The 20,413-nt window shown below is 31.5% G+C and overlaps 1 protein-coding gene across 1 annotated transcript; it reads right to left on the bottom strand.

The window, feature by feature from the left end:
- Positions 1 to 367: 367 nt before the first annotated feature.
- LOC126728698 (chitin elicitor receptor kinase 1-like) lies at positions 368 to 11,865 on the bottom strand. The gene is made up of 12 exons (XM_050434484.1): positions 11,712 to 11,865; positions 10,770 to 10,803; positions 10,462 to 10,518; positions 4,216 to 4,331; positions 3,188 to 3,327; positions 2,698 to 2,787; positions 2,085 to 2,178; positions 1,846 to 1,997; positions 1,689 to 1,780; positions 1,150 to 1,255; positions 953 to 1,051; positions 368 to 813 (listed from the first exon to the last, which is right to left on the bottom strand). The coding sequence occupies exons 1-12, from the start codon at positions 11,863 to 11,865 to the stop codon at positions 592 to 594; spliced, it is 1,356 nt and encodes a 451-aa protein (XP_050290441.1). The 3' UTR covers positions 368 to 591.
- Positions 11,866 to 20,413: the final 8,548 nt, after the last annotated feature.

The raw sequence follows: 20,413 nt of genomic DNA, 5'->3' as shown, positions 1-20,413 counted from the left end.
TTTTTTTTTTTTTTTTTTCTGGGCCAGGGTGGTCTTGTGACCACCCTGACTCTAACTAGGATCTGCCAGTGACTGCGGCAACAAAATTGAAGTTTTTTAATGTTCTCTTTGATCATGTTGTATGTAAGATTTCTGAAACGAATCCTTTGTCATAGCATGGTACATTTATTCATAGAAGCTGACACATATAAATCGAAGTCCTATGTTGTATTACATATGATGCCACTAAATTTTATTGTGGCTGATCGAACACTTCCTTCATATGTGTCTGCCTGTTGGTTTCCTCCAAACGAATGCTAAATTCTCAATGCAACCATGGCCAAGATGCATAGATTCAGCTACTCGAAAGAATGGAACAATTCAAGTAGAAGCTGGAACATTTCTATGCCTAAACATGAATTAATATGCCAAGCAAAGTCATACAAACACCAGGTAAATCACTCCCAATGAATGGTGACACAGAAAATCTTAAGAGACTGAAAACAAATTGACGTAAACTACCACACAATATCTACATTTCTTCCACCTTTCACATCTCCTAGGGTACTTCGCAAACAGAATTTACAGATGATTGTTGAGACGACTTTTTCTTCATGAGGTCACCTTTAAAGCCATGCATCGCCAGTTAACATGAGGCTTCATGAGCATCCTCTTCCAGAAATTAGATGGACTAGAGCAGGAATTTTTATAGAAAGAACCAAAATCCCAATCCTCAGTCGAAGATGAAAGCGACACTAGTGCAACCACTATAGACCTCATGCTTGGCCTTAGATGAGGATCCTCTTGAGTACAAGCATTGGCAAGCTCAACCAGCTGCAGCCGAATCAGCCATAAAATCCTTTTAGAAATAAGATTTTTTTTTTTTTGACAAATGTCTTTGAGCTATAAGACTCTTGGTAGAAATAAGATTAATAGCCTATAATTTGCATGTTTATTGTGAGTGAGAAATCACCTTACACAGAGAGTCAAATGGGTAATCATCACCAAGTCCAGGGTCCACAAGTTTTTGAAGATATTCTCCTGGATCAGGCCGGCTAAGCACATTTTTAAACTGCATCATATCATTAGATAAAATTTGGGTAAATTCTCATATAAGCAATTGTTGAACTACATTCAAATAGTAAGCAGAGGAAGGGCAGAGAAAACAACCAAAGCAACAAGTCCCACTGCCTCCATGCCCGATATTAGTTCAAAGAGGACAACTCCAAAAGCATAAACATCTATCTTTGGGGAAATCTTACCATATTGAGTATATCTGCACAAAATGTTGCATTCAGTTTAACTGTTTTTGTATAATAAAACTCGGAAAGATCCTTGAGTTCACAATTAGTTTTCCTGTCAGTGGTGTCCTGGTAGGCACCAAATGTCATGTTCACAATTTAGGCTCATCCAAAATGTAAAGAATTTTGTGTATAGATACTGCTCCTTATTCTTTGTATGGTCCATATATTGAAGGGCAAAGCAATCCTTGCAACTAAACACTGATGAGAAAAAGCTACCTACCATGTCTTGAACATTAGCAATAAAAGTTCAAGAACGAAAGTAAATAAAATTTGAAAGATAACTCAAACATGGATATGTAATACAAATTTCGCCACTTTATAATGTGCAAATGAACAATTTCTGCTTCATGAGTAAACAAGTAAATGAAATGAAAATTTGAAAAAAAAAAATTAGGAAATTCTTACTCTGGAGACATGTATCCAAATGTACCCGCAAGACTTGAGTTCAGCGAAGCAGTTCCATATTCAGTCAATTTTGTTAGCCCAAAATCTGCAACCTGTTACCAAAAAAGTTTAGAATAATAATGGTGATGTCAGTGCTACTACATCAAAACAAGCATACCTTTCCCCGGAAGTTCTTGTCTATTAGTATATTTGCTGATTTAATATCACGGTGGATGTAGACTGGAACGGTATACTCATGGATGTATTCAAGTCCTCTTGCAGAATCCAATGCAATGTTCACTCTAGTAGACCACGGCAATGGATCCCTTCCTGAAAACCAAAGATACAATAATGCAGTCATGAACATACATTGATAGAAATGAGATGTTCAGTAAGCAGATGCATTATCATTCTCACGTGAGCTGTGCAGATGTTGACTTAAGTCGCCATTCTCTATATACTCATAAACTAGGAATAAGGAGCCTTCAACGCAATATCCTATTAAGCGAACCTGCATGAAGTTTAACATAGAACGAAAGAGTCACCTTAAGATAATTGAACGATGCAGCTGCTAGTTGGGCAAAATAGGCAACTTGATATTAGCTAAGCACTCACAGAAAGCAAATACTGGTTTCACAAAATGTTCTAATAGTTATGTATATACCAAAATCTGAAGCCAGCATTTCTCCCGAGCAAAGTGTCATGTCAAAGAGCGTTATGGCAAAGAGCTAAGAAAATTGTATAAGCCTCTAATAACCAATGAAGTTCAAATAATAAAGTAAGCCAAATACTTAAGCTTGCATATACATTTACTTAGAATATTAATCATCAGTAACTAGTTACAACATGATTGGAAAGGTGCAGAATCCATCAGCTAGAAGATTCTGACTGAGTTTTCTATTGTACAATCTGCTCCTAGTCTCTAACCAAGTTGGCATGATGCCTCAGCCATCAATCGGATTTATTTTGAATTTGAAATCTACCAAAAGAAATTGAAGTAGTGAATAAAATTACAGGGAAAGCATATTACCAGGTTCAAGTGATGAACATTGGTTAAAACCTTCAGTTCAGAAAGAAATAATTTAGATGCTTGCATATCCATCTTCTTAATTGCAGCTTTCTGCATGATAGTAGGATGAAAGAGTCTGTTAGAATAAATTTTAAATGCTTAAATTTATTATTTCCTAATAGCTTAAGCTTTGGAATAAGTGGTAGTTTATCATGGTATTAGAGTAAATGTGAAAAAATTACATGGTTTTTGAATTCTCAAAGAGGACTGCTAGTGCTACAACATACAACGGTTTGAATTTATATGATTAGATCCTAAAGTTCTGACAGTATGGATGTCTACTCCAAAAATGCCATGAGATTTTATGTGACTTCAGAGATGGCGGTGGACCTTTTGCTCTTACTATGGTGCTTTCAAGCCAATAAGGCTCATGTTACATCATGGTTGGAATGTATATAGGACTCAGATTCTGAAGTATGACAGCAAGACAACAATGTAAGATTCAACAAACCTCTCCTCGTAATTCTGCATGGTAAACAGATCCAAAGCCACCTTGCCCAATCTTATTATTTAGGCTGAAGTCATCAGTAGCTATTGCAAGCTCTTCATATGAGAACTCAACAGATTTGTCCATAGTAATACCTGTGAGCCCTGACGAAGGAGCACCAGTAAAAGAAACCGATTCTTAAGCTTTCTTTTGGAATTGTGTACAAAAGCTATGTCATTGCAAGGAAAAACTCATTGTATGTGATTATAAATTTTGGCAAAATGTGAGAGGAACATGAGCTTGCAAGTGATGCATACGGTACACCCTTTTGCAATTTTTAAGTGTTTTCCTATTGGAACCTTACAAATAGTTTGACCCAATAACAGATGAGTTAGCAAGGCTGTCAAATGATGTTACTAAACTAGCTCTAATCGTAGCCACAAAGAGTAGCTTCACCATTTCTAACCCATATTGCCGCCAATAAGTCCTAGGCAAGAGGTGATAGCCAAGAAACAAGAAAGCAATAAAGCAAAACGCACCGAGGGAGAGTCACCTATATTTGTTGTTTGGCTCTGTTTTTGAAGGCACTAGAGGTCAGCATCTTGAAGCATGCCTTATTATCAGGCTTTATTAGAAACACAATTGTGGGTTGGATGCATATGGTAAATGGGGTGTATGTTTCATGCCTGGAGGCAATACCCAAGACTATGCTTCAACACATCCAATGTGCTATAAAATGAAGGTTTAAACTTTCTTCATTGAAAATTTCTTTATGGGTCTTATGATACTGCTCAAGAAGTATCTATTCATCCAAATTCACAATTCTCATAATTTGAGATATAAAATATATGCGATAAATGAAAATCAATGCATGGAAAAATATGCAGAGAAAAGGCATTTCCCAAAAATAAGTTTTGCAACTCATAACAGTTAACTCTTTATCATTATTCATATAGAAATGAGTGGCACTTACCAAATGATCATTTCAAATTTAAATGTCTCTCTTAAATAAATAAAATCGATAAGATGGTTAACCAAAGCATAAGTATTACCATTTCTACGTTGAAGATACTGGCGTCGGGATAGGGGAGTTGATGCCACCACAACATTCCCCACATACAGACAAAATGCCAAAAAAATAGAAGCTCCAGCAACTGCTACTATAGGCCTGCTAGAAATGGCTCCACAAAAATACCTTCTTAAAATGCTACCGCAATGTAAGCTTGAAATTATTGGAATAATAGTTACTTGATTAAATTCACCATTTCTATCAACTTAAAATTTTTGATTTAGTGGTAGTTTATCATCATATTACACTAACTGATTCTGAAATGAAATCCTGTATCTAGCTTAAACTTTTGAAATAAGTGGAACTTTATTTTAAATAACACTAAAGCCCATCTTGGCATGTAACTTTTGACCCCATACAGCAAAAGGGAGAACAGATAAGAAACATTGAAGAAATTTTCATGAGAAGACTCAACCACATGTGCTGCAAAAGAGGGGGTAAATGGAAAATTTTATGTAATTGTTAGTCAACTTGAAGAAGTTTTTGAAGCATAAAGCAAGAATATTGTTAGAGTCATATTTTCTATGTAATTTGTTAATCTTTTAACATTTTACTTGTAACCATTTGCAGATCTGTGAATTGCGCGTGATAATATTATTGTTTTAGTTATTATTTATTAACAGTTGGTTTTTCATTATTTTTTAAGTTAATAAAAACCATATATATACTTTTACTTAAACCTTTATATACACACACACACATTTTTTATTTATTTAATGTGAATTTTTACATATATAAACACTATATATTTCACTTTTTTCTATATGTAAAACAATAGACTACTACTCCAAAATGATAGTAGCTAATTAGTTTTATCATTTTTTTCATAATCTCATTTGTAACGTTTCTTATTATTATCGTATATTTACTGACTGATGATTTACATAACAGAAACGTTAAATGAGAGGTAGCATCGTTCATTAGATTTTCAAAAGTAGGAGTGAATGATTATATATATATATTAAATCAAGTTATAAGAAATGTCGAAAAAGGGATTTTAAAATTTTCTAATTTTATTTCTTATGTAATTGCTATATTTAGCGTGATATCCTCATTAATTTTTTTTTTTTTTAATTTAGTGTTTCTAAATTGACATTTTTTTTGTATTCTATTTTCCCTTTGATGCATTGGGTGTGAGAATGAATTGGGTGTGAGAATGAATGTGCCCCTAACATTCCTTCACTTTATGAGAACAATTTTATTAATTGAATTTAAGTAAAATGTTTATATGTTTAATTTTTTAAAATAAATGAATAATAATATGCATTGTTATTAATACCGTTCTGTTCTGGCCGGAATAGCCGGAATATTTCGTACCGGTGAGTAAACCGGAACAGAGACCAACCCTGTTCCACCTCGGGTGGAATTTCGGCCCATTTCGGGAGTTTCGGTCCGTTTCGGTCAATACCGGCCGAGATTAAAGATTCGGCCGGTATGAATCTTTGGCCTTCTCCCCTAAATTTCATGTCCGCCCACTGCCTTACCAGAAAAAGAAATAAAAAATAAACTCCACTGCCTTTGTCTCTGTTTAAAACGGAGAAGAAAAAACACAAGAATGAAAAACAATAATGAAGAACAAAATGAAACAAACACAGCAGAGAAAGAAAGAATTAGAGGAAACAAAAATTAGAACAAAGAAGAGAGACCGAGACAGAGCACTGGTGAGTGGTGAGGCTCCAGAGTTTTGAAAGTTGAAACTCTTAAATAAGAACATTGAGAAGTGTGTGAGACAAAGGAAATAAATGGAGTAGGTGATAAAGAGATGGAGAGGTTCACGTGGGTGGGTTTGGGAAATGGGAAAAGTTATTTCAAGAATGTTCTTAGTTATAATTAGTCAATATGTTCACTTTATTTACAAAAATGCAACAAATGATTTTTTAATAACCAAACACTAACTTTATTTGAGAAAATTTTTTTAAAGTAAATATATTAAATCCATTATATTATATTTTTATATATTTATATTTATTTATTTGTGCTAATCCGAAACGGTCTAAAACGGTACGCCGAAATAGGTTGGTACCGAAATATTTCATTCCAATAGACAAACCGAAACGGGCTCCGAAACGGTATTCATAACATTGATAATATGTCAAAGATAAAACAATATTTTAATCTCATTAAGTTGAAGGTAGTATTCTAGTCAATTATTTTGCCAAATTTTTGTATTGAAGTTATAGATTCTATCTTTGGATAGACATTTGTGTTAGATGATTTATATATATAATCTATTGTTCAAATTAAGAATTCTCCATCATATGTTACTCTTTAAAGATATTATTAGCTATATAGATGGTACTTTTGGTTTATGAGACAAGATCAATAAAATGCTATTTTTATATAATAATATCTAGATGATATTGCAATGTCATGATGGATAAGTTGGTCTTATTTTACTATATAATCTATGTAATCACGTGTTTTATAAATTTGAAGAGTTATATATTGCGGAATTTATTCATATGTTCATATGATGAAAAAAAAAATGTTTTTTCATTTTATTTTATTTTATATTTCCACTTTATGATATATGACTTATTGATTGTGAGAAAGAAAAAGATGTCGATCTATGTTTTGGAGAAAAATATACCTATAAGAGTTGATTCGCATACATATTTATAGTATACATTGCTATAAGTTAATATAATAGTTCTCACACTCTAAAATAAAATATAACTTTTTTATTGCATTGTGTTTTCATACATATCTTACTATATATAATATCTGACTACAAAATAATGAAATATATTATGTTACACTACAAAAAACTTCTAATTTAAAACATGATTTCAAATAACACATATTGACTTAAAAAAATATACTACAACAACAACAACAACAACAATAATAGAACATATGGAGGATGTGGTTGAATTTAAATGCTAATAAAATAATATGAGAACAAAAAAAGTAAAAATATAATATATAACAATAAACACCAAATTAATTATCTCTAAATAAATACCAAATTATCCAAATCATGCTATGTAATATAATAATATTACATTCTTATATGCTATCTTTAATTATTTATAATGCAATATGATAAAATTTAACAATAAAAGTGAACCAAAAAAAAAAAAAAAAAACTTAAAACACAATTAAATTGCATCAACCTAAAGCAGAGATGTTAAAAAAAAAAAATCACCAAAAATTGAGAGAGAAATAAAATTTTTGTGAGGAAAAATTATGCATATAATGGAAGAGAGAGTGTCAAATTTATACTAAAAGGATGATAATAAGAAGAAGAAAAATAAAGGAAAATAAAGGGAAAGATGAAGAGTGAAATTAAAATAAAGAGTAGTGGGAAGATGAAAATGTAAAGGGAATGAGAAAGGTTGGAGAAAGTATAAATGTTAAAAAAATGAGTACAATTTTATTTATTTTAATTTAAATAAAATATTATATGTTTAATTTTTTTAAATAAAAAATAAGATAAAATATAAATAATTTAATTATATGGAGGATGTGGCTGAGTTTAAATATTGAATAAAAGAAGATGAGAAGAAAAAGAAAGTAAAAATAAAATATATAATAATAAACACCAATTACCCAAATCATATTATGTAATAGAATAATATATATATTATATTATATTCTTATATATTATCTTTGACTTTTTTAATAACACAATACAAAACTAAATCACATCAACTCAAATAGAGTTATAACGAACACAAAAATAACTTAAAACAGAGATGCTAGAAAAAAAAATACTCCCAAAAATATTGAGAGAGAGAGAGAGAAAAAACCTTTTTGTGAGGGAAAAGTATGTAAAGGATGGAAGAGATAATGACAAATTTATAATAAGATAGTGTGAATATGAAGAGCCAAAATAAAGGAAGATAAAGGGAAAGATTAATAGCGATATTAAGGTTGAGGGTAGTGAGGAGATGAAAAAGTAAGAGAGTGAAAGATGAAAAGACAAAATAAAGAAAGATGAAGGAAGAAATGAATAGTGATATTAAGGTTAAGGGTAGTGGGGAGATGAAAAGGTAAGGGAATGAGAAATATTGGAGAAAGTGTAATTATTAAAAAAAAAGTAAATGTTAAAAAACAATTATGATGTGAATGTTGATGTGGCTCAACTGGAGCGTAACAACAATAAATGCTATGTTTCAATTTTTAGATGTATATAGATTTGTTAGGGTCATATTATCTATGTAATTGGTTAATTCTTTGACAAAACGTTCTTTATTTGTAATTAGGTAGATCTAAATTGGGTGTAATGTATTAAGAAATATGTTGTTCAAACATATTAAGTGGTTTCATCAAAGACATGAAAATTGATCCAAGAAATAAGTAAAGAAAAACTGATTCATTAAGTCTCGACAGAAGCTCGATAGATACTACTATTAAGGATTAATGAAGAAGCTCGACACAAGCTCAATAATCATTCAAGTCGTTGGAGTTAGTCACGTGCTAAGATCCGTGCAAAGGAGTTAGTCACAGATTAGAGATTTGTGCAATAAAGGAAAGAAGGCTACTACAAGATCAAGTCCAATTGGGTATTGGAGCGAAGGTTTGACTGTAAATTGGTATTTTGGGATAGGCTAGGGTAGTGGTAAGATTTCTCATATTTGTAATTGCTTGATTATTGGTTAGTGAATTTTTGGGAGTAATGACCTTAAATTCACTCAGTGGGGTTTTTACCTTGTGAGAAATTTTCCCCATTTGTCAACAAATCACCGTGTCAATTTAATTTCTGCTGCATTTAGTTTATTTGGTGATTTGTTGGTGCCTCCATGATTTGCATGTAATTTGACCTAATTAATCAACTTGGGTAATTAAATTAATTAACTGGGGTCAATATATCTTTACCTAGCATAATTAGGTAGATCTAAGTTGGGTTTAATATATCAAAAAGTATGTTGTTCAAACATATCAAGTGGTATCATTAAAGACATCAAGGTTGATCCAAGAAATAGAGATTTGTGCAATAAAGAAAAGAAGACCACTACAAGATTAAGTCCAATTGGGTATTGGAGCGAAAGTTTAACTGTAGGTTGGTATTTTGGGATAGGTCAGGATAGTGGTAAGATTACTCATACTTGTAAGTGCTTGATTATTGATTAGTGAATTTTTGGGAATGAGACCTTATTCACCCGGTGGGGTTTTCGCCTTGCGAGAGATTTTCCCCATTTGTCAACAAATTATCGTGTCAATTTAATTTCCGCTGCATTTAGTTTATTTGGTGATTCGTTGGTGCCTCCACGATTTGTATATAATTTGACCTAATTAATCAACCTGGGTAATTGAATTAATTAACTGGGGTCAATCTATCTTAACCTAACATAATTGCGTAGATCTAAATTGGATTTAATATATCAAGAAGTATGTTGTTCAAACATATCAACTGATATCATTAAAGACATGAAGGTTGATCCAAGAAATATGTGAAGAAAAATTGTTTCATTAAGTCTTAACAACAGCTCGACAGATGTTGCTATCGAAGTTTAATGGAGAAGCTTGATACAAGCTCGATTTATCGAGATCTACGTTTTTAGAATCTCTAGATTTGAAATTTGGCTCATGATGACTTGGATGATTAGAGTTTCTTTTCTCATAACCCTAGTCATAGATAAGACTTATTTTAAAAGTCATCATACATGAAAACAAAGACGCAGAGCTCATATACTCTGTGTGAAGTTATTGTGTTTGTACGTTTTAAGATTTTGTAACCAAGTGCTTCCTCATTTTCATTGTTGATAAAGTGAAGAACTTTGTAGCCAACGACAATCATTCAAGTTGCTAGAGTCAGTCACATACTAGGACCTGTGCAAATGACTTAGTCACAGATTGGAGACTTGTGCAACAAAAGAAAGAAGACTACTACAATATCAAGTTCAATCTGGTATTGAAGCGAAGATTCAACTGTAAGTTGATATGTTGGGATAGGGCAGGGTAGTGGTAAGATTCCTCATATTTGTAACCGCTTAATTATTGATTAGTGGATTATTAGAAGTAGTAACCTTAAATTCACTCGGTGGAATTTTTTCTTTGCAAGAGGTTTTTCCCATTTGTCAACAAATCACCATGTTTATTTAATTTCTGTTGTATTTAGTTTATTTGGTGATTTGTTAGTGCCTCCACGATTTGCATGTAATTTGACCTAATTAATCAACTTGAGTAACTAAATTAATTAACTGAGACCAATCTATTTTAACCCAACAAATATAACATTTATTTCAATATGAGAGCATGTCTAGATGGCATTGGCATGACTTACTTTAGTGGTGGAAATGTTCGATTTTGATCTGCAAAATAAAAATGAAGCCAAATTAAACTTTAGAACCATGCAGACGTGAGATACTTTGAGGAGCAAAACCATATTGCTAATAATAAATGATACACAAATGGAGTAGACATCTCAGAGAAGAAAACTCCACCACCTGTTCTGCAAGAGAGAAGAGGAGAGAAGGGGGGAGAAGAAAAAAATTGTAATGTAATTATTAGTCAACTTGAAGTGTTTGAATCATAAAGCAATAATATAACATTCATTTCAAACTGAGAGCTTGTCTATATGGTTTGACTTACCGTGGTGGCGGTAGCAGAAATTTTCTACTTTGATCTGCAAAATAAAAGTAAAGCCAAAAAACTTTAGAATGACTGCTAGCAATGCTTCTACTATGCAGTCATGAGATGCTTTGAAGAGCAGAACCATGTTTTTACTGATAAAGGATACAAAAGTAGAGTAGATATTAAAACCTTGAATTTAAATTCTACTGCACAACAAGGTAACTCAGTAACAATATCAACAAATAAATGCACTTTAAGCTGAAAACTTAATAGCTTTTTATTGAAAACTTTTTACTAAAAATATTATAGATAAAAACTAAAAATTAAATAAAATAAGCTAATTATTGTTATTATTATTATTTGGTTAAAAGGAACAAGCAATAAAAAAGACAAGGGTGTGTTTAGCATTAGTTTTAATCTTTAATTTTTACGTACATTTTTTCATTTTATTTTATTTTTTTTTTCTTCATGTCTTTAAGTGTTTTGAAAATATAAGTATACTTTAACATATTTTTATTAAAACTTCTTTAGAAAAAATTAAATAAGTTATTCCTATATGAACTCTAAGAAATAGAGCCCAGGATTAACTTGGGGAAATAAAGGGTCCAAAGATAAAAAAGGAAGAACACAATCAAGGGGAAGGGAGTAATACAAAAGGGGATCCACTTGGCAACAACCCATCCTTGCAAGAGAGTCCACTGCCTTGTTAGCCACCCTGTAGCAGTGCTGAAGCTTGAAATTACTGAACAAAAGGGCATCCCTGCATTCATTAATAATGAGGGAGATTAGTCTTTTAAAAAAAAAAAAAAAAGGAGAGAAAGAACTTTAAAAAAATCCCTTCAAAATTAGGGTCAAGACTCCTCCAAATACACGAAATAAAATCTTTATATATCTCTCATAGCTGCCGTTTCCCCCCCCCCCCCCCCCCCCAAAAAAAAAAAAAAAAAAAAAAATCCTTACACCGCCAATTCTGCTTTGTATATCGCTCAAATCCGCCCCTGTTCCTTTTCATCCAATCAACTCCAGTTGATCCAATCCGCAACAAAGGGCGACTGTTGTCCAGTGAATACAGCCTCCTCCTCCTCCTCCGCTGGGCTCCTTTGGCATCTCTCATCTTTGTGTTTGTGTTATTTTGTTTTACACCCAGCTTCTTCTTTTTCTGTTTTCTTTATACTCAAAAGTGTCTAATGGTTTCAACTTGCTTACATACTAAGCTAACATTATTCTATTTTAATTTCTATTCCAAATATGATAAGAGTATATTTATATCAGCTTCTGCATAAATTTTTCTATTTTGCATGTTTAAAATCTATTTTTTATATTTTACACATTTATTTTTACAAAATATCTACATCAATTTATTTATTCTATACATTTTTTTATTTAAATAATATTTTTCTCACATTTTTTTATTGTTCACAACAATCCATAGCCCACCATCTTTAACCCACATGCCAAAGTATATCTGATCTCTCTCTCTCTTTCTTTTTCTTTTTCACTTTCCTCTTCTTTTTTCCTTTTCCTTCTCCTTTCTTTTCCTCCATTTTTTCTTCTTCAGCGTCTTCGTCTTTCTTCTTCTTCTGCTAATGCTGAAACAAGAAGCTAAAGAGAGAAAACTCTTTGTGGGTAAGCTTTTTTTTGCATTTTCTTCTTGTTCTTTTGCAATTTCAGTTTGATTATTTATATGGGTTTGATGATTTATTTTTTAGGAGAGGGTTTGATGAATTTGGGATCTTGATTTAGATCAAGTTTGAAGAATTTTATGATTTGTTGTTGGATTTAAGAGAAGATAAAAGGATTAAGAGGGCAGATGAAGAGAGAGATCGAATGAGAGAGGAGAGATAATAAGATGAGAGTTGATAGAGGAGAGAGCAAAAAATATAAAATAATAAATAGAAGAGCTATAGTAACCATGCATATATGTATGGTTACTGTAGCAATTGTGTATAAATGCACAATTTTATATCCACTGATGTGGGTGTTTTTTTGCTCAAATTGTGTAAAATTAGCCACTTTTTCCATTTTGCACAATTATGCATCAACTGATGCAATTGTTCTAATAGGATGCTCTAGCTCGTACTGTACTGTCAATCACTTTATCAGATTGTGATGCTCTATATCGTACTCAATCACTTTATCAAATTGTGTTGTAGTAACAGAAACTTTGTCATTAGGCTATGTTTGGTTCATGTAAAATATTTTATGGAAAATAAATATTTTCTGGAAATGCTATTTTTCGAGAAAGGAAAATGTATTCGGACTGTTTGGCTGCCTCGAAATTCGTTTTATGGAAAATCAATTCCACTGTTTGGTTCGTTCAAACATTTTATTGAAAATGCTTTCCGTTTTACGGAAAATCAAGCTTTGCAACCAAAATAGAAAAAACAAGAGAAGAGAAAATTTGATTAACCATTCCACTGCATCAAATGGGAAAGTAAGAGTAATCTAATTCAACCCAATTCCACACTCACATTTTCCCACCAACCAAACAGACCCACAAAAGAAACATAACCTAGAAAAAAAAATTCATCAAATCCGGTCAAATTGAGAGAAGAAGGAAGAGAGAGAGGTGACTGGGTTCGATCTAGAGGCAAGATCGCGCGGTGGAGGCGAGATTGAGCGGCGTTGGAGTCGATCTTTGCTTGATCGGCGCTGTGTTGCGATCGACGAGACCGGTGGAGTGTGGGTCGTCGGACTGGAGCTCGGTCTAAGGAATGCGTTGCTGTAAGAGAGCTCAGACTGTGTTGTGTAAGGAATGGAAATGGTTCCTGGCGTGATTTGGGCTCTGGGTTCGCTGGCGAAGTCGAAGGCGTGATCTGGGCTCTCTCTCTCTCTCTCTCTCTCTCTCTCTCTTTGCGCGTGAGTCCGGAAATGGTTTGAAGTGAAAATTTTGACTGAAACCAATTTCCAGGTCAAAACCATTAAAACACACAGTCAACTGAAAATATTTTCCGAAAAATTTATTTTCCATGCACAACCAAACACCCGCATTTACGGAAAAGCATTTCCAAAAGTGATTTGAAGCCAAAACAAACACAGCCTATATTTGACAATAGTTTCATGGGTAATTATTATATAAAGATATTGAGAGAGAGAGAGAGAGAGAGAGAGAGATATATATATATATATATATATATATATATATATTTTGTTTGATTATGTACATTGTACTCTTTAAATTTTTGTCAAGAATACATAACCAGATTAAAATTTAATATTTATGTTTTCAAAGTATTAATAATAATTAATAAGAAAATTTTAGTACCATGAAAGATAGTTAAAAAATTTAATTCAAAATTAATTATTAATAATTTGGAACTATGAAAGAATATAGGGTAGAACTTTACTTAAGGCTTCATTTGAGAGTTTATAAAGAAATGGAACGGAATGGTCATAATAAAGAAATAAAATTGAATGTATTTAAGTAAAGAAATTAAATGGAATTGACTATTGAGTAATCTTGTTTGGATGTTTTAAAATAAATTAATAGAAAGAAATGGAAAGGAATGGAATGTAAATAACATTGTTTGGAAGTAACATTAGAATGAAATATATATTAATAGGCAAAACTCAGAGAAGTTCAAATTATAAATCCAAATTAGAGTCCAATTTTGCGCCATATGCCTAGATTTATGTGGGGACCACACCATAAATATGTTTCTAGGTGTTCAATTCAAAACTAAGAGAAAATTCAAATAGATTCCCAATTTTGCACCACATATCCCATCTAAGGTTTTCAATTTTTGTGCCAAGTAAGTTATTGTGTCAATTTCATTTCTTAATTTTGTTGTGGTATTGGATTTGATGCTCGTGTGTGTGTTAATTTTGTATAAAGATGGAATGTCAAGGAATCACATTCGTGATTGTCAGAAATTATGCAATTTGAGCAGCATCTATGGCTAAAGCCTAAAATCCAAGCATAAGTCAATTCGATTTGCACATAAGGGTCCTCCATGAACAACGCATTAGTCCCCTCTATTTTGCCATCTAATTGCTAATATTTATCTCTCCAACTTTTCTTATTGATTTGTTAATCTTTGTTTGAAAAATTCCTTATATCTTTGTGGCTCAAAGGCTACCTTTTCCATTTAATTTGATAATATGCTATCTAATATCTAATCTTTCTCTCTCTAACTTTTCTCATTTTCATTTGTTAATCTTTCTTTGAGGAATCCCTTTTATCTTTGTGGCAAAGGCCACCTTTTTTTGTTCGTCTAATTTAATAATATATAATATCATATGATTTTGAGTGTTTTATGTTTCTTCCCATTGGTTGAACAACTTGGAAAGTGATAGATTTAAGAGAGGGAATAGATAGCAATTGACATCAACACAAGACTAGCCATGTATATATTTGGATTCTAGGTCTGTTACTGTTTAGTCCAAGGGAGTCAATACCGTACCGGAGGCTGTACCGATTTGGCCAGCGGTATGATATATTTTGGATACCGGTCAATACCGATGTACCGTTTCGAGTTTACCGCTATTTTTTATACTTATATATATATATATATATATATATGGGTTCAAGTTACACCTGGTGTAACTCTTTAGAGTTACACATTTTTTAAACCGTTGGATTTAAGTTGATCCAATGGTTAAGAAAAAACCCTCATTATTACAAATATTCTTAATAGGATCTCATTAATTACTCTCATTTATTGCATTCTAAACCTATCTCTAAACCCAAAAACTTCTGACTCTCTCTCTCTCTCTCAACATTTCTCTCTCTGTGTCTCCTCCACCATTGTTCCACCTCTACAGGTTGCAAGCAGAAAAAAAGAAAAAAAAAAATCACTAAGCAAGCTGAAACAACAATTTGAGAGAGAATGATATTTGCTCTTTTAGCCATAATGTTGGAGTTGGTTTTAGTTTCTTTGTTTAATAAAAAAATAACTGCGTAATTGTTACTGTGTTTAATAAAAAAATAACATGAGACATTTAATTACTTGTAACAATTATATTACTTGTTCAAAAGAGATAGCAGTCAGAGTACATGAGACATTTAATTTTTTTACTAGTCTGGCAATATAGAGATTAACTTGAATTGACTCCCTACTTTTTACTTTTATACTTTGAAAATTCTGAAAAATTGCTTATTGTATCAAATGGGTTTGAATACTATCTTTATTCTTCTAATAATGAAGTTGCATAATCTAATCTTTGGCTTGCTAATCAATGTAATCATTGATGTGTATTTGGTGCTTTTTTCTCTCTTGACCTTGTGGATTCCCAATTATGATATGAGATTGAAAATACGTTTCTAAAACCTTCAGTTGTTTATATGGAAGCATATGAGCAAAAACCCTTTTTTTTTTTTTTTTTTTTTTTTTTTTTTTTTTTGTCGTCAATCTACCCATGGAGGTGGAACAACGATGGAGGAGAAAGAGATAGAGAGAGAAAAATAGAGAGAGTCAAATATAACACTTTTTTTGAGTTTAGAGATAGATATAAAATACAATAAATGAGGGATAATTAATGAGATCCTAATCAGAATATTAGCATTAATAAGGGTCTTTTTTTGACCGTTAGATCTACTTAAATCCAATAGTTTAAAAAATGTGTAACTTTTCAGAGTTACACCAGGTGTAACTTGAACCCATCTCATATATATATATATATATATATATATGTATGTATGTATGTGTGTATGTGTGTGTGTATTATAATAAATATAAAAGTTTACCATAAAACATTTGCTCAATTCAGAACTAATTATTCATGATTTTAGACTTTAGTATCAATTAAAAAAGAAAAAAAAACACAATATAAAAAATAGAAAGCTTAAAAGTTACCATTGCATACTAAGAAAACAAATAATACTAATAAGTTAATGCAAATAAGTTATCATTCTACCTTAACAAAAATTCAAAAATTACAAAACTTAAAAAAAAAAAAAAAAAGAAAAAAAAGAAACATTTTTCAGTACCAGTCGGTATTGCCCGAAATTGGCCGGTATGGCCAGTACATGGCCGGTACGGCTGGTATTTAAACTGGTATGAAACGTTGATGTTTCGATACCGGTATACATACCAGCCGGTACGGTATTGACTTCTTTGGTTTAGTCATTTGTTGGTTCAATTTTGATTTATATTAAGCAAAGTGCTCTCTAATATGTGTTTTTAAAATTCTGCTGGTGAATTAACATTTAATATTGTTTTTTTTTCCCAAAAAAGTGTTTGATATAGACATAGTATTGTTAGTTAGTTTATTGTGTGAATTAAAATTCTATATTAATTTTTTGTTCATTTATTTAGGCCAATTTATATAATTTTTTAGCTTACCAAGTAATTGAAGTTCTGATATCTAATTGCAACTCTCTTACGAAAAACTTTTAGTTAAGTAAAGCCCATTACAGAACTAATTAAAACTTTTTTACCATCTATGAGTAATTACATTGGAACAATTGTGTTGTTAATTGGTCTAGACTAGCTAGATAATAGATGCACAAGCACAACAACTGGATGTTTGTTTTGGATGGATATGCTTAGAATGGTAGATTCTAAATGGAATCCATATTTTAAAGTTGAAGCAGAACCAAAATCTAAATAAAATCCATATTAGTTTTTAATTGTAATTTAATTTTACGTTAAGTGCCCATTTTAATTTTCTTAATTTTGCTATCAAGTAACTCATTCATAATATTTAACATGAAAATCAAAATCACATCTTTATTATCCCTACTATTAAAAGTTACAACCTAATTATTTTATAATAACATTGCTATATACCCCTCATTTTATAGAACAACCAAAAAAAAAAAAAAAATTCTAGCGTAAACTCCATGTGAACAATGTTGTTGCTTGTTATTTGCTTTAAAAATTCAATATACAGTAGCTAAAAATCAAACTATGTAGATTTCTAAGTGTGCTGTAAAGAATTTCATTTTTCACATATTTATTCAACAAAATAAATATTTTCTGAAAAGGAAAAATAAAAATTTAAAGGTCCATGCATGGTATAAAAAAGCTCCTCTAATGAGTGTTGCCAAAACAAAACAAAAATGTATAATAAAGTAAATCTAAAATTGGCCAAGAAATCCCACACTTTGACCTAGACATTAGTGTCAATAGGACACCTTTGCGCTCGTGGTCTAGGCAACCAAATAACATCTCCTTATACATTGGATTTTCCATAAAAAAATATGTAGGCCTCAGTCTTTGAAATTGGTTCCAATTCCAGTATGCCCAAAACTATGTGAACTTCTACTCCATGACTTTGAAAAGCATTTTGGCATATCCTCAGTCACCTTATCAATTGCCATGGATACATTATCAAATGATTGAGAAATTATATTTTCAAGTTCATCATCTTCTGCTGCTTTTCTTTTCTTGCTTTTAGAAGACATTGCATTTTGTGACAACAATTGAGAATGTACAACATTAATTTTTGGAGACCTCATTTGATCACCTTTTTCGACTTCAATGTTCTCCAAAGAAACTTTGGGATATTATTATGTCAATCTCATTAATAGTGTTTGATATAGCATACCTAGCACGTTTCTCCTTTGCAACTTCAACACGATCACCTTTTACTGTATCTTAAGCCCAAAGTTATGCCATCTTAGGGTAGTTGGGCATAGGTATTTTCATCCACTTCTTGGCAATAGGTTTAGTCTATTACAAACCAAGAAAAATGGTAATACAACAAATATATAATTATGTAATACAAAATTAAAGTCACAAAAATCATAATTTACCACTATGAGTGACTCCCAAACTTTTGGTTGCTATCCATATATATAAAGAATCATTTCATCCAAAACCACTCAATCCATCTTTAAATATGTCATGGCATTCATGATTTTTTTTTTCCAGTGTTTTTTGTAGATTTTTCACATTATCATTGTTAATCTCCATATGAAATTTGTCAACCAACTCTTTCACTATGTTATCATATGCCTTAGAGGTAAAAGTTCTATTAACTCTTTCACCTATGTTCACTTGATGTAAAAAAGTATCTACTAAAGCACCATCCACAACACTAGTCCATTGTACTTCTTTGCTTGGATTCTTACCATTTTTCTTTGATATCTTGCCCATGCTATAATTAATAGGAAAAAAAAAAACACATATAAAATAATATGTAGATATTAATATTAATTATCGAAAGATAGAGAGCAATATCAAACTATAAAGAGAAATTTGCATAACATTTATGTTTAAGAGCGATTGAAATTTGAAACATGACAGCATAGTCTTAAACAACACGATAACAATAAATCCAAAAGCTTTCACATTTGGACATAGTTTTGCCACATGGCTAATGGTCTAATACTATAGAATCCCTTATAATATTTGGACTTTATAATTATTCCAGGAGAATTTAAGTATTGCAAAGACATTTTATAAAAAGTATCTAGACTTAACATTCAAAAACTAACAGTCTATTGTCTAATTATTCTAAAATTATTCGATGCAGTTTTCCTTGGCTTATTGAGGCCAGCAGATGGTAATCACACAGTTTTGATTAGGTAAAGCTTTCTAAAGATTTCATGGCTATGAAAGCTAAACACAGAATTCTCCTTACTAAGATTTGGAGGTATAAAACACTTAATTATGAAAATATATAATACTATCCCATTACTGCAAAACTGAAAATGAAAAATAGTTTCTTTGGACTACCTTGTAGACCCAGAGATTGAAGACACTAATAATGAGTTGCAGAAAAAATTAACTAGAATTCATACACAAAAGACAATGATAGGGACTGAAACTTCATAATTAGCAATATTATAAAGCAAAATAAAAATATACTTATGATTGAATAGAGATTTTTATTTATAAAATATATTTCAAGTTTTATTTTTATACCTCCAAACTTTTCACAATATTAACTAGAGGTATTTTAGGAAGATAACCTCCAAATTTCTGTTGAGAAAATAATTTGCATTAGGAAATCTTACACAGACAGCCTCCAGATTTCTTCCAATAAAACATAATGAAGGCAATTTTATTGCATAAAGACTACAAAATATAGCATCTTGTCTAAAAGTACAATATTTTGGTGAAGATGACAGACGTGAGAGCACGACATTTGATCAATGGACGGCAATCACATTATCATAACCAAACAATATGCCATATTTACTTGTGAAGTGTGATAAATTTGTATATTCTGATTGCGGACTGCCATTTTGGTTGTTCTAAAATTTCTCAGCAAGAAGTAGTTTAATTTACTTGTTTGAAGGCTATAGCTACATCTATGTGTGAAAGCCAGAAAGAAAATGAAATACAACATAGACACCAATGTGTTAAATACATAGATAATAACCCTCTGGAGTTTAAATACAAGAAATGAAACCGACAATATATATTGACTGTGTGTAACATGCTAACAGTGTACAAGAGACCTTTTTATGCATTGGCAAGAGTATGTGTTGTTTACAAGTAAAGTGCAGTACTATATTACAATGGACCTAAGCCCGTTGAGCTGATATTCTAACACAACAAAATCAAATTTTCTGAAGTAACTCTTTCATCTTGTTGTATCTGAGATTTCTGACAAGAATCCTTTGTCATAGCATGGCACACTTTTATCCATATCAGCTGACACATACATCAAAGCCCTGTGTTGCATTAGATAGGACGCCTTTAAATTTTATAGTGGCTGATCACACATTTCCTTCATCTTTGTCTGCCTCTTGTTTTCTTCCAAACTAA

The sequence above is a fragment of the Quercus robur genome, chromosome 5, assembly GCF_932294415.1.
Source record: "Quercus robur chromosome 5, dhQueRobu3.1, whole genome shotgun sequence".
Taxonomy (NCBI): Eukaryota; Viridiplantae; Streptophyta; class Magnoliopsida; order Fagales; family Fagaceae; genus Quercus; species Quercus robur.
This window is presented reverse-complemented; position numbering and strand designations above follow the sequence as displayed.